Genomic DNA, 16,378 nt, shown 5'->3' with positions numbered 1-16,378 from the left:
AGGAGCTAGCGAAGTGAGGACTTACCTCAAGGTCAGAAATAAGAGACATGTGAAGACTTTGCTCAAGGACATGAACTGGACATATGTGAAGACTCACCTCAAGAACATGAGCTAAGGAGATGCGAAGAACAACATCTTCTTCACACATGGCAGAAAGTAAGGACTTCAAATCCTTACTGACGTTCCTCTCCTAGAAGGAAGATATTACACAATTCATAACATCCTAAAAGGAGAATACTGGAAAACTGCAATATACGACTGGGTCAAAAATAAAGTCATCAGAAACATGTACCCCAATTATTAATGCAAGATTATTATTATTTATATTTTATTCACAAAAACAGTTTCTGCTATCTCAGCATCAGCTATTATGCATATTCTGCTAGCAAGTCTGTGAACACACATGACATTGTTATGCTTGTGACATCATATGTGACTTAGACCAATATGCACAAGACCAATCACTACAGTATTGTAAACGGCATTTTTTCTGTTGCTTTTGTAATTGGTAAGGTGGGCATTGTGTTGCCTGGGGTTGCATGGCGTAAGCACACAATGGAAATAAGCATCACAGACGTGGTAAATAAGTTTTAAGTAAGTCATAAAGTTTTTGGTCCTCAAGAGCCATTCTGAAGAGCGACTCTGAAGAGCGACTGACAGCAGTAACCCATGGGACTCAGTACTTGATTGACAGCAGTCCGAGTTCCCCATGGGACTCCATACTCAATTGACAACAGTACGAGTACCCAATGGGACTCAGTACTTGATTGACAGCAGTACAAGTATCCCATGGGACTCCGTACTCAATTGACAACAGTACGAGTATCCCATGTGACTCCGTACTCGATTGACAGCAGTGCGAGTATCCCATGGGACTCCATACTAAATTGACAGCAGTACGAGTACCCCATGGGACTCCGTATTCGATTGACAACAGTCCGAGTATCCCATGGGACTTAGTACTCGATTGACAGCAGTACGAGTACCCCATGGGACTCCCTACTCGATTGACAGCAGTACGAGTACTCCATGGGACTCCGTACTCGATTGACAGCAGTACGAGTACCCAATGGGACTCCGTATTCGATTGACAGCAGTACGAGTATCCCATGGGACTTAGTACTCGATTGACAGCAGTACGAGTACCCCATGGGACTCCGTATTCGATTGACAACAGTCCGAGTATCCCATGGGACTTAGTACTCGATTGACAGCAGTACGAGTACCCCATGGGACTCCCTACTCGATTGACAGCAGTACGAGTACTCCATGGGACTCCGTACTCGATTGACAGCAGTACGAGTACCCAATGGGACTCCGTATTCGATTGACAGCAGTACGAGTATCCCATGGGACTTAGTACTCGATTGACAGCAGTACGAGTACCCCATGGGACTCTGTACTCGATTGACAGCAGTACGAGTACTCCATGGGACTCTGTACTCAATTGACAGCAGTACGAGTATCCCATGGGACTGCGTACTCGATTGACAGCAGCACGAGTACCCCATAGGACTCAATACTCAATTGACAGTAGTACGAGTACCCCATAGGACTCAATACCTGATTGACAGCAGTACGAGTACCCCATAGGACTCAATACTCAATTGACAGCAGTACGAGTACCCCATAGGACTCAATGCTCAATTGACAGCAGTACGAGTACCCCATAGGACTCAATGCTCAATTGACAGTAGTACGAGTACCCCATAGGACACAATACTCAATTGACAGTAGTACGAGTACCCCATAGGCTTCAATACTCAATTGACAGTAGTACAAGTACCCTTTAGGACTCAGTACTCGATTGACAGTAGTACGAGTACCCCATCGCTATTCAATATATTTTGCCAGGTGGCCCTCGAGGACCAAAAACTTTATGCTGCGATGTACTGAAGCTTATCCATTTCTGTCGTTTCAATAGGAGTACATGTGATTAGATGTCACGTGACCGGAAACTAGCGACATGTGCATGTCAATATTACGTTTATGTGAATGATATAAACCATTATTCAATGTCATACATTTATTTTTATCATGCACATATCAGAAGTATTTTAGTTTCAAAACTTTTTGATACCCCTCGTACCGAGCACCACCTTACATGTTTGGTACAATGCTACAAGTGAGATCAACCACAGGGCTCCAGGAGATTGAACAATTGATTGTTCAGTTGAAAGCTGACTGACAGGTCTAGCTAACTGTAGGGAAACAAGTGCTGCACTAAAAGTCCTGTGATAACTGTCTAACATTAAAAAGCTGTAATATACTTTCTTAATACTATGATTTTCATTCACTAACAATGGCTGTTACCTACCGTGTCTTGGCCATATTCAATGGCTTGCTGGAGAGATCGTCCAAGAGCATACACATACATCTGGAGATATAACACAAAAGTTCTTCAATAAGCAGGTTTACACAAGGTTGGGTTACAGCCAACATCTGTCTTCATACCATTAACTGCAGCACCTCTAAGAATGAGTTAAGTTTAGTTTTATGCCACTTTTAGCAATATTCCAGCAACATCTCGGAGGGGGACATCAGAAATGGGCTTCACACATTGTGCCCATGTGGGGAATCGAACCTGGGTCTTCTGCACGACGAGCGAAAGCTTTAACCACTAGGCTACCCCCACCGCCCTGTACACTAAAGACACAAGCATTGTCACTAAGGTGACATAATCCCCCGCCGAAAATTATCAAATCAAACTTAAAAAGCAATGAAAGCTTGAAGGTCACATGCAACGTAAAACACAACTTTGCAGATTCTGATACCTTTCGGTATGGACTTACCGAAACAAATCATCAAAAATGCAAATACAACTTATAAAGTTGAAAAATAACGTGCTGAAAAAAAATAAACAATTGAAATACATATCTCAGTTGAGTTGACTCAGTGTCAATATGTGCCCTTTAAAATCCTGGACAGACTTGTTTTTTATATCACTTCCCTCTATCATGGCAGTAAAGTGTGTGAAGTGTTTGAAAACTCAATGATATATAGTCCCACAGACGATTTAAATACCTCTGAGAAAGAATCATTAGAGTTTTCTTTATTTTTCACTCTTTTTCACTCTTCAGTATGTCTCTGTCAATAAAGTGACGAAAAGCCAGCATGCCACCTAATTTTGGCATTTGCTGATATAGACAGACAGATTATTTATTTCTCTGCCAAAGTATTTGTGTTTTGTTACTTAGATGGAAAAAAATAACCATCACATACATCTATTCTTTGTCATAATTTTCTTTCAAATATTCAAAAAATATCTTATTAAAAACTGAACTTGTATGCATAATGTATTCACTGTACTGATGTATATAACATTTTACTATAATACACTTCAAAAAAAATATATTATTATTTTATATAAACATCCACACACTGTATTATTTACTACCTACCTAAAACATCTATGCCCCAAACTATTTTCCAGCAATATTATTCTGATATACACCAAGTGCTATCTACTTATACCTCAGATATATATATACCCAGTTGTAAGTACATTAAATGAACATGAAGATCACAGGTATTTTACCTTTTCCAGTGAAGACTGGGAGATTGGGCTGCTGCCTTGTAGTTCAGGGGCCACGTAGATGCTGTTTAGCCAAACGGGATCTGATTCAGCAAAAGAAACTCTTCCAGAGACCCCAAGCAGCAGTGTGCTTGGACTGATAGCGAAAATACGACCTTCAACAGAGAAGGCCTTGCCTGCAATGTAAAACATTACAACATTGGAAAAACAGATCTTACATGTCTCTTAGTGTTTCCGTAACAAACCTTTCAAGACCTCCAACACATCACTTAGAAGAAAAGAAACAAACCTTTCAAGACCTCCAACACATCCGAAGAGAAGAAACAAACCTATCAAGGCTTTGCAATTGTTGAGTGAGTCTCTGATAACAATTAATCAATGGTAGAAACGAAAAACTATCGATGCATCAAGAGTATGTGTGACTATTGATAGTTTAGTAATTGACTTCCGTTGATAAATGTGCAGCGCAAAATACAGGAGGTACCAGATTCATTCACTTTTATTTAGAGTTATCTGCCCCTGTTACCTCTTAAAGAAACATGGTGGCAAATGCGGCATGCGACTCGGAGTTTGAAATTGTGAATAACAATAAGTTTATGTTTTAACTGTTCCCTTGATCTGGGTTTCAGGTTTCTCGTCAGTTATTAACCTTGTTCATGCCAATGTTCCCATATGGGAACATGTCATAAAATGCTTTGTAACTTTTTTATTGGTTAAGATAAATTCATGTTTTTGGTCCATATTGATCTTAAGATAATTGCATTGTTCTAACATTTCAAAATTATACTTTTAATTTTTCAAAAGAATTGACGAGGGTCCAAAAATGCCCCAAAAACGTGTTTTCAACCGAAAACGTTCTATAAAAAAATGACTAATATAATTGCATTATTTTAAAACTTATTTCACATGTCCTTATAAACAAATGCCGTAGGTATAAAATGGCAAAAGAAATGAAAAACAATGAATGGTCTGTTCAATTCTTTATTTCAAATGGTATTTCTTGTCCTTTTTGATAAAGCCAATGAATTTATTTATGTTATTGAATTTTCTGTCCCTTTTGATAGAAATGTGATTGGCAAGAATCAGGAAAAGCATGCTAAATATGCAGACGTCGCCTTTGAAATGTTTCGCTTGCATCCCAAGTACACAGTCGCCAGGGTCCCCATTGTTCTTGGTGTCCTTGGTGTGGTACCCCCTGATCAGGAGAGTGCCCGGGTTCTGCACCGGGAGCACATCCCTTCTGACACTCTGGGTAATGCAGAAGGCTGCAGTGTCGGGGTGTCTACATATTCTCAGGAAAGTTCTTGGTGGATTCGACAAGGCAGAATGGGAGAAGTCCCATTGGCTGTCTGGGCTGTGTGTAGAGGGGGCAAGGGCCCTGAGCTGATGATGAGTCTGGGCAATTAGGCTGGTAGAGGAGCTGAGGAAGAGAAGGCTCGATCATCCATTGATGATTTCTTGATTGGGACTGACGGGGGAAGATGGTTGACAGAACGGAGGGTATGGGTTGGTTGGTGTATGCTGACAAGACTTGTGAGATAGTGACATGATGATTCATCATAGATACAGGCTTGAAGAAGTATCTTGTACTGAATCATGAAATTCATGGGCAGCCAGTAGAGGGCCTTCAGCCCAAATTTTAAATGCTCAGTTTGCGGCGTGTGTTACAACACTTGCTGCTGCATTCTGGATTCGCTGTAACTTTGTGATCAGAGATGAAGGAATATGGAAGAAAAGGGAGTTACAATATTTCCGTGGTGATGTGATGAGAGTCTACATTAGAAGTTTCATGGTCAAGAAGATGTTGCATTTTACTGATGTTGTGATTGAAGAAGAAGCAAGTTTTGCTCAAGTTCTTGACATTGTTTTCAAGGGACATGCTGGATTGAAATATGATTCCAAGATTTCTTAGAGATGGAGTGGTTCTGACATTTCTGTTGCCAGTGTTAAGTGACAGACCTGCAGGCACTTTCAAAAGCTGCTTCAGTTGTTGGCGATCAATAGCCCATTTTTACATTGTATTGTCCAAATATAATTTTCTACTTTTCAAGATATATGCTAGCTAGTTTTAACTCATTTTGTGATAACCTTGTAATTTTACTGTCCTTCGTGGACAGGGTTTAATATATTATATGTAGGTATTATGAATTTAGAACTAGTCACGATATGGCTGAAATATTGCCGATGTGACTTTAAATCTTAACACACTCACTCACTCAAAAGCTGCTGTTTAGAAACATGTAGTAGAAATTCTGTTTTACTGTCATTTATTTTGAGAAAATTGACAGTCATCCAGGATCTAACCTCCCTCACCCAGTCTTCAATTTGACTGATTCCAGTAGAGGTTTCAGATGACTTTATAGATATGTAGATCTGATTGCTGTCAGCACAGAGATGAAACATCAAACCGTGTTTCCTGATTATATCACCTTTTGGAAAGATATATATGCTGAAAAGCAAAGGCCCCAGAACTGAACCCTGCGGAAGAGCAATAACTATTGTTGGAAGTGAGGTAAGGTCGCCAATCTTGACAACCTGAGTTCTGGCGGACAGATAGCATTTGATCCAAGAAAGAGCCTTTCCTGTAACACCGAGTCTTTCCTCCAAGCGAGAAAGCAGTATCGTGTTGTCTTGGGTGTCAAAGGCTGATGATAAATCAAGAAGGGCCAGCAGGGTTACATTCTGCTGGTCCATTGCCCTCATAACAACGTTATGGATGCGAAAAAGTGCTGTCTCTGTGCTATGTTTTGATTTGTAAGCACTCTGAAAGCAGGTTGTTATTGCGTAGGTGTTCTTCAAGCCTTCGTGAAACAAATTTCTATAAACATTTTAAAATGAAAGACAGATTAGATACTGGCTGGTAGTTTTTTAACTCATCTGAATTTACATTGGCCTTTTTAATGAGGGGAGTGACGATTGCCTGTTTGAAAGTTGGATAATTGACTGATGAGAGAAACCAAGCTTGCTTAAACAGCCAGGTCGGTATGGTTTCCAGGCTAGAAGCTGCTTTAGCTTTGGATATAACCTGTCTTATTTCTTCCGGATAGGTCACGGAGAGTTCAGACAAATATGTGCCACTGAAAAATTACTCATTGAAAGAATTATTCTTCAGAGTATGTCTAATGTCAAGTTCTTGGCGTATATTCCATATCTGTTGGCTAGAGTACAATTTGTATCCCGCTTCAAGAGACTGTTCAACAAGGAATAGATGACAACAAAACAAGGACGAATGACAACAGAACTAGACTTCAGAGGAGCACACTTATCCAATATTCGTGATAAGCAAGTAGTTAACACATCAGTCTTATCATCAACTCCACAAGAATCAGAGAGTGACTGTAGGAGCTCAGAAGATTCAGTGTCATTATAAAACTTCCAATATCAACATTTCAAGTCTTCCGGTAGCTAATTTCTTTTCTCACTTGCTTAGGTTTAGTAAGTTTGACAGAGCAAGTTTGACCTGTATGTGGAGTATTGGAGCTGTATGTGGAGTATTGTACATCTATGTGGAGTATTGTACGTGTATGTAGAGTATTGTACCTGTATGTGGAGTATTGTAGCTGTATGTGGAGTATTGTACATGTATGTAGAGTATTGTACCTGTATGTAGAGTATTGTACCTGTATGTAGAGTATTGTACCTGTATGTGGAGTATTGTACCTGTGTGTAGAGTATTGTACCTGTATGTGGAGTATTGTACCTGTGTGTGGAGTATTGTACCTGTATGTGGAGTATTGTACCTGTGGTGTAGAGTATTGTACCTGTATGTAGAGTATTGTACCTGTATGTGGAGTATTGTACCTGTGTGTGGAGTATTGTACCTGTGTGTAGAGTATTGTACCTGTATGTGGAGTATTGTACCTGTATGTGGAGTATTGTACCTGTATGTGGAGTATTGTACCTGTGTGTAGAGTATTGTACCTGTATGTGGAATATTGTACCTGTGTGTGGAGTATTGTACCTGTATGTGGAGTATTGTACCTGTGAGTGTAGAGTATTGTACCTGTATGTAGAGTATTGTACCTGTATGTGGAGTATTGTACCTGTATGTGGAGTATTGTACCTGTATGTGGAGTATTGTAGCTGTATGTGGAGTATTGTAGCTGTATGTGGAGTATTGTAGCTGTGTGTGGAGTATTGTACCTGTATGTGGAGTATTGTACCTGTGAGTGTAGAGTATTGTACCTGTATGTGGAGTATTGTACCTGTATGTGGAGTATTGTACCTGTAGTGTGGAGTATTGTACCTGTATGTGGAGTATTGTACCTGTAGTGTAGAGTATTGTACCTGTATGTGGAGTATTGTACCTGTATGTGGAGTATTGTACCTGTGAGTGTGTAGATGTTATTGTACCTGTATGTGGAGTATTGTACCTGTATGTGGAGTATTGTAATTGTATGTGGAGTATTGTAGCTGTATGTGGAGTATTGTAGCTGTATGTGGAGTATTGTACCTGTATGTGGAGTATTGTACCTGTGTGTGGAGTATTGTATGCGTGTGTATGTGGGATTATTGTACCTGTGTGTGGAGTATTGTACCTGTGTGTAGAGTATTGTACCTGTATGTAGAGTGTTGTACCTGTATGTGGAGTATTGTACCTGTATGTGGAGTGTTGTACCTGTATGTGAGTGTGTGTGGAGTATTGTAGCTGTATGTGGAGTGTGTTACCTGTACCTGTATGTGGAGTATTGTAGCTGTATGTGGAGTGTGTAGCTGTATGTGAGTATTGTAGCTGTATGTGGAGTATTGTAGCTGTGTGGAGCAGCTGTGTGTGGAGCTGTATGTGGAGTATTGTACCTGTATGTGGAGTGTAGCTTGTGGAGTATTGTAGCTGTATGTGGAGTATTGTATGTGTGTGTAGTATGTGGAGTATTGCACGTGTGTGTAGTGTGTGTAGCTGTATGTGGAGTATTGTACCTGTGTGTGGAGTATTATACGTGTGTGTGGAGTGTTTGTAGCTGTATGTGGAGTATTGTACCTGTGTGTAGAGTATTGTACCTGTATGTGTATGTAGTATTATGTGGAGTGTGGAGTGTGTGTGTGTGAGTATTGTAGCTGTGTGTGGAGTATTGTAGCTGTGTGTGGAGTATTGTACCTGTATGTGGAGTATTGTACCTGTATGTGGAGTATTGTAGCTGTATGTGGAGTATTGTAGCTGTATGTGGAGTATTGTAGCTGTGTGTGGAGTATTGTAGCTGTGTGTGGAGTATTGTAGCTGTATGTGGAGTATTGTAGCTGTGTGGAGTATTGTAGCTGTATGTGTGAGTATTTGTAGCTGTATGTAGAGTATTGTACCTGTGGAGTATTATGCGTGTGTGTGGAGTATTGTAGCTGTATGTGGAGTATTGTACCTGTGTGTGGGTATTATGTATGTGTGTGTGGTACCTGTATTGTAATGTGCGTGTATGTGTGACCTGTATGTGGAGTATTGTACCTGTATGTGGAGTATTGTACCTGTGTGTGTAGAGTATTGTAGCTGTATGTGGAGTATTGTACCTGTATGTGGAGTGTTGTGGTATTGTATTGTACCTGTGTGTGGAGTATGTGTACCTGTGTGTGGAGTGAATTGTACCTGTGTGTGGAGTATTGTAGCTGTATGTGGAGTAGCTGTATGTGGACCTGTACCTGTGGAGTGTGTACCTGTATGTGGAGTATTGTACCTGTGTGTAGAGTGTGTACCTGTATGTGGAGTGTTGTACCTGTATGTGGAGTATTGTACCTGTGTGAGTATTGTAGTGGAGTGTGTGTGGAGTATTGTACCTGTATGTGGAGTATTGTAGCTGTATGTGGAGTATTGTACCTGTGTGTGGAGTATTGTAGCTGTGTGTAGAGTATTGTAGCTGTATGTGGAGTGTGTACCTGTGTGTAGAGTATTGTACCTGTATGTGGAGTATTGTAGCTGTATTGTACCTGTGTGTGAGTATTATGCGTGTGTGTGGAGTATTGTACCTGTATGTGGAGTATTGTACCTGTGTGTAGAGTATTGTACCTGTGTGTGGAGTATTGTACCTGTATGTGGAGTATTGTACCTGTGTGTGGAGTATTGTAGCTGTATGTGGAGTATTGTACCTGTATGTGGAGTATTGTACCTGTGTGTGGAGTATTGTACCTGTGTGTGGAGTATTGTAGCTGTGTGTAGAGTATTGTAGCTGTATGTGGAGTATTGTACCTGTGTGTAGAGTGTGTGTACGTGTGTGTGGAGTATTGTAGCTGTATGTGGAGTATTGTACCTGTGTGTGGAGTATTGTACGTGTGTGTGGAGTATTGTAATGTACGTGTATGTAGAGTATTGTACCTGTATGTGGAGTATTGTACCCGTTTGTAGAGTATTGTACCTGTGTGTGGAGTATTGTACCTGTGTGTGGAGTATTGTAGCTGTATGTGAGTATTGTACCTGTGTGTGGAGTATTGTACCTGTGTGTGGAGTATTGTACCTGTGTGTGGAGTATTGTACCTGTATGTGAAGTACAGTGAAGCCTCGTTAATCCGGACAGTTGCGTTTCTCAGCAAATTTGTCCGGATACCGAATTGTCCGGACTACTGAATCAAGACCCAAGTTCAAGCAAGAGTTGCTTCCCTTTCTATTACAAAAACGACACGACTCTGGATAAAACAAATAAGCATTTAATGTAAAGCTTATAAAACGATGGATAGCTGGCACAACAATAAATCAGAGCAAAAAGTCTTTCATGGTTGTCTGTGTTCTTTTAACCTTTTTCATGGAATTCTTGACATCAATAATTTTGCCGAGTAACATCTCATCCCCGATTGTCTCAAAATATGTCACCAGACTTTCCAAGTATTTCTCTGCCTCTGTACAACTTGGTGGAACGGGGGCTGGATCACTTTCCTCCTCTTCTTCTTCACAATCGTCAGTTGGTTGGACAATGTCAATGATTGCGCTGTCCGTGAGCGGCTCGCATGTTGACTCACTGTCTTCTTCGGCGACATATTCTTCGGCGCTCACAACATCCGATGAAGGATACTCATTAAGGAGAAGTCTTAGCTCCGACAATGCAATGTCATCTTCATCCACAGAATCTGAATCACCTTCAGAAATAATGTCCACATGTCTGTAACAGTTGCTAATTGTTTGCGCACTAACTTCGTCCCAGCTAGTTTTCACAAAGAGAAGTGCCTGTCTCACAGTCAGTTTCTGGTCACGCCCCTCCTCGGCACAGGTGATGTAATGTCTCACAAGCGATCTATTGTAGTATGCTTTAAATGTCCGAATTATCCCTGCATCCATCGGTTGAATATGTGACGTTGTGTTTGGTGGCAAAAAATGCAAGGTCACATTTCGCAAAGTTAGTGAAGCACACTTGTGACTTGCAGCGTTGTCGAGAAGCAAAATCACTTTAAGTCCACGTGACCGCATCTGTCTGTCAAAGTACAACAACCAATCACAAAACAGCTCACTTGTCATCCACGCCTTTGTATTGTGTCGATATCTCACATAGACTTCTGGGTTAAAATCACGTCCGAAACACCTCGGTCTTCTTGCCTTAGCGATCACAAATGGCTTTACTTTTACAGTTCCGCTTGCATTTGCACACAATGCCACAGTTATTCTGTCCTTTGACCGTTTCACACCAGGCGTGGCTTTAGTTGCTAGGGTGTAATTCGGTCCTAATCTGTAAAAAGTCCTGTTTCATCAATGTTGAAAATAGCTTCAAGGCGTCGTACTCGCTTAAAACTTTCTTCAGTTCCTCCCTCCCGCGATGACTGCAGTCTTGTCGGCACTGGCTGCTTCACCCTGGAGCACTTGCTTCAAATCGAGTGTCGAGATTTGAACCTGGCCAGCCATCCACGAGAATACGCGAAATCCTTAATTGACAACTTGTCACCGAAGTCTTTCGCTTTCAGAATCAACATCTCGTCATTAACAGCTGCATTCTTACTGGTCATGTCATTCATCCATAAAAGAGCGCCTCCTCCATTTTCTTATGTTTGGCGTTTCTTGCTCGAGACAGGGCCGCAGAATCTTCCGGAATGGTAAGCCATTTTTCCTTGGACTTCAGGATGTCACCGATTGTAGATTTCCCCACTGAATGTCCAAATAATTCACCAAAGTGTTTACTTAGGAAATCTAAACTTGCTTTTGGATGTTCTTCCTTGTATCTTGCAATCTCTCTCTTTTCGAATGCGGTAGTCTCATTTCGTTTTCTTTTAGAAGGTTGACTCGCCATGTTTGCTGACAGGTGTCAATCAAACTGTAAATGAACAGCTTCAGTCGGGAGCTTTTATGTGTAATTAAAACAACAACCGTTAACTGGCATGTCTCAAAAGTTAACAAGAGTTCATCTTGTCAACTCCATGACACCGAGTGTATATTGTTTGAGGCCAGTTAAATAAACATCGCCGGGAAGTGTTGTTACAGTTCGTGAACACGACTTAACAGCGTCCGGACGGTGAAGCAATTTACTGTTTATTTTACTGATTGGTGACAGCTACTTACCGTCCAGTTCCGGAAACCGAATTTCCGGATTATCGAGGCAAATTATATAGGCATAGATTGGTAACAAGCTGAAATCGTCCGGGAGGCGAGACTTCCGGATTATCGGAGTCCGGACTAACGGGGCTTCACTGTATTGTACCTGTGTGTAGAGTATTCTACCTGTGTGTGGAGTATTGTACCTGTGTGTAGAGTATTGTACCTGTGTATGGAGTATTGTAGCTGTATGTGGAGTATTGTACCTGTGTGTGGAGTATTGTAGCTGTGTGGAGTATTGTACCTGTGTGTAGAGTATTGTACCTGCGAGTGTAGAGTATTGTAGCTGTGTGTGGAGTATTGTACCTGTATGTGGAGTATTGTACCTGTGTGTAGAGTATTGTACCTGTGTGTAGAGTATTGTACCTGTGTGTGGAGCATTGTACCTGCGAGTGTAGATTATTGTACCTGTATGTAGAGTATTGTACCCGTGTGTGGAGTATTGTACCTGTGTGGGGGGTATTGTACCTGTGTGTAGAGTAATTGTACCTGTGTGTAGAGTATTGTACCTGTATGTAGAGTATTGTACCTGTGTGTAGAGTATTGTACCTGTGTGTGGAGTATTGTACCTGTATGTGGAGTATTGTACCTGTGTGTAGAGTATTGTACCTGTATGTAGAGTATTGTACCTGTGTGTAGAGTATTGTACCTGTGTGTGGAGTATTGTACCTGTATGTGGAGTATTGTACCTATGTGTAGAGTATTGTACCTGTGTGTAGAGTATTGTACCTGTGTGTGGAGCATTGTACCTGCGAGTGTAGAATATTGCACCTTTGTGTAGAGTATTGTACCTGTATGTGGAGTATTGTACCTGTGTGTGTACAGTAACTCGGTGCAGCAGTACTCACCTCTAACAAAGAGGTTCTGCAGGGCTTGACCACTCTGACAGAGGACTCCCCAGACCTCTGCTTCCTGGAGTGGTGCCCCACGTATCTCCAGTGCCTCTGACAGGCTGACTGGGATATCCACGCTTGGCATTCTTACAGACAACCTTCCTGAAGAAGACAACACAGACCACTGAATCTCCTGAAGCATCCTCAGGGAATGTATATATTTCAGAGTGGGATAATTCCAACAGATAATAAATACAACCTCACTCACTCAAAAGATTGACCCAACCCTTTTCACCCTGTAAAACCAGTCATAAACCCCTTTTGTGAAATATCTTCCAAATAACACAAACTGTCCACATCTTAATGATCCCCTTTGACGTAATAAGTTAAAATAGTTGAACTTTGTTGGTCACTTGAGGAAAAAGTTACTTAAGTACCTATCATTAAAATTTCAGTTTGTTTTGGTATCACGAGGGGTTGTAGCAGCAGTAAACATAACAGCTTACAAGTTTGGTCTGAGTGCAATTCACATGCATGACCCACACATACCACCTGTCCTGTCACCACCTGTCCTGTCACCACACATACCACCTGGCCTGTCACCACCTGGCCCATCACCACACATACCACCTGGCCTAACACCACCTGGCCTGTCACCACACCTACCACCTGGCCTGTCACCACCTGGCCTGTCACCACACATACCACCTGGCCTGTCACCACACATACCACCTTTCCTGTCACCACACATACCACATGGCCATCACCACCTGTCCTGTCACCACACATACCACCTGGCCTGTCACCACACATACCACATGGCCATCACCACCTGGCCTGTCACCACACATACCACCTGGCCTGTCAATACACATACCACCTGGCCTGTCACCACCGGGCCTGTCACCACCTGGCCCGTCACCACAAATACCACTGGGCACCGTCACCACCTGGCCATCACCACCTGGTCTGACACCACCTGGCCTAACACAACCTGGCCTGTCAATACACATACCACCTGGCCTGTCACCACCTGGCCTAACACCACCTGGCCTGTCAATACACATACCACCTGGCCTGTCACCACCTGGCCTGTCACCACCGGGCCTGTCACCACACATACCACTGGGCACTGTCACCACCTGGCCATCACCACCTGGCCTGACACCACCAGGCCTAACACAACCTGGCCTGTCAATACACATACCACCTGGCCTGTCACCACCGGGCCTGACACCACCTGGCCTGTCACCACACATACCACTGGGCCCCTACACCACCTGGCCTGACACCACACATACCACCTGGCCTGTCAATACACATACCACCTGGCCTGTCACCACCTGACCTGTCAATACACATACCACCTGGCACGTCACCACCGGGCCTCTCACAACCTGGCCCGTCACCACACATACCACCTGGCCTGTCAATACACATACCACCTGGCCCGTCACCACCTGACCTGTCACCACCTAACCTGTCACAACCAGGCCTGTCACCACACATACCACCTGGCTTGTCAATACACATACCACCTGACCTGTCACCATCTGGCCTGTCACCACCAGGCCTGTCACCAAAAATACCGCCTGGCTTGTCAATACACATACCACCTCACCTGTCACCACCTGACCTGTCACAACCTGGCCTGTCACCACCTGATCCGTCACCACACATACCACCGGGCCATCACCACCGCGCCGTCACCACCTGGCCTGTCACCACACATACCACCTGGCCCATCACCCCCTGGCCTGTCACCTCACATACCTTCTGGCCTGTCACCACCTAGTGAAATGGAGTTTAATGTCGCACTTCAGAATATTCATTCACATGACGACGTGCATGCGTGTGTATGTGTGACTGCTTGTACTAGCCCAGACTTAAGCTGGTTTAATTGCACTAGCCCACTGAGATACCATGCCGCACTTAAGCATGAATATCCCACTCAGACACATTATATTGACTCCGAGCCGACCAGTCCTTGATGTACCCATTAATGCCGAGCGCCAGGCAAGGACCAACAAGTGCCATATTTTAACGTCTTTTGGTATGACGTGGCAGGGGATTCAAGCCACGACCTTCCTCTCTCCGGGCAGACAATGCTATACAGCCACTCTACATTTCTTGCAATTTGTTTTCCTTTGGAATATTTGATTCATTCACCTCCTTTAATCTTTTGTATGAAGTACAAGGCCATGTATGCGTGTATTCCTTTTCATAGGAATAATTTCATGTTACATTTGTTGCTACTACATGAATTGCGGGAACAAACCAACTACTAATTAACCGGACAGCATGCCCCTAATCTCCTGGACTAAAGTACTGTTGGCAATAGAAAAAAAAAGTTTGTTTGCATTGATGTCTACAATTTATGTAGTTAATATGTGTAAGTGTAAATATCTGTTAAACTAAGTTCGGCCTAACTACAGTCTCAGAGGTAGGGAGATCGGAAACGTAGAAAAAAAGACTTTACTGAGGAGAGATTATTGCAGAAATGAGAAATGTGACTTATTTGAAACATTCCATGGCTTTATGCAAATTAGTGTGCAAAATTATATTACAAAGGACAATTTTTAAATGTCCATTTTGAAATTAAACTTAGATTCATCATAAACGATAGCTGACATAAACAAGAGTCATCAGAAGATGACAAATCCTCCCAGCCCCCACATATTTGAAAGAACAAATCATCTGACAGTCAATTTAAGTTCAACTTGAATTATTTTTAGACTAAGTCCAAATCCATGGAAATCATGAAAAATATAAATGCCAACAAGAGTCATCGGAAGATTACATATCCCCCCGGCCCCCTCATATTTGAAAGGAAAAATCATCTGACAGTTACTTAAAGTCCAGCTTGATTTTTTTTAGTCCAAATCGTTTCCATGGAAATCATGAGTAAAATAAACGCCAACAAGAAGACAAAGTCATCAATATCCCCCGCAATGGCAAAATATTCTTCATGATTATGTCTACGAGTTATGATTATGTCAAATATTTAGGTGTGTATGTAGAAAAGTGGAAGGAGAGTATTGAAAGGTTTTTAAAGTTCTGCTCCAGAAAGGAGCACTATCACCAATTTCAGTCTAAGTCAAACTTGTTGCCATGGAAATGCAAAAATATTTTATTCAGAAATCCAAAACTACCAAAAGGCACCAGTACACCACCAGATCTATGTATGTGCCAAGTTTGGTGAAGAAACATTGAATGGTTTTAGAGTTCTGCTCCAGAAAAGTGCACTACCACTAATTTCTGTTTTAGTCAAACTTGTTGCAAAGGAAACGCCAAATATATTTTATTCAGAATTCCAAAACTACCAAAAGGGAACCAGTACACCACCGGATCTATCTATGTAACAAGTTTGGTGAAGAAATAGTGAACGGTTTTAGAGTTCTGCTCCGGAAAAGAGCACTACCACCAATCAGTATAAGTCAAACTTGTTGCCATGGAAATGCCAAAAATATTTTATTCAGAATACCAAAACTACCAAAAGGCACCAGTACACCACCAGAT

At 42.1% G+C, this 16,378-nt stretch overlaps 1 protein-coding gene across 1 annotated transcript in view; it reads right to left on the bottom strand.

Moving 5' to 3' along the window:
• The window catches only part of LOC124269270 (tyrosine-protein phosphatase non-receptor type 13-like), a 32,894-nt gene that overhangs the window by 11,012 nt on the left and 5,504 nt on the right, over positions 1-16,378 (bottom strand). Inside the window, exons 2-5 of the mRNA XM_046704280.1 lie at positions 12,875-13,021; positions 3,539-3,711; positions 2,318-2,377; positions 98-190 (exon numbers count right to left, since the gene is read on the bottom strand). Of these exons, the coding sequence (XP_046560236.1) occupies positions 98-190; positions 2,318-2,377; positions 3,539-3,711; positions 12,875-13,004 (456 nt within the window). The 5' untranslated portion in view covers positions 13,005-13,021. The remainder of the gene's footprint in view (positions 1-97; positions 191-2,317; positions 2,378-3,538; positions 3,712-12,874; positions 13,022-16,378) is intronic.

Source organism: Haliotis rubra, unplaced genomic scaffold (assembly GCF_003918875.1).
Source record: "Haliotis rubra isolate DU_JTF1 unplaced genomic scaffold, ASM391887v1 Scf1011, whole genome shotgun sequence".
NCBI classification, from domain to species: Eukaryota; Metazoa; Mollusca; class Gastropoda; order Lepetellida; family Haliotidae; genus Haliotis; species Haliotis rubra.
Note: the sequence above shows the minus strand (reverse complement) of the source record. Positions and strands in the feature narration are given on the sequence as shown.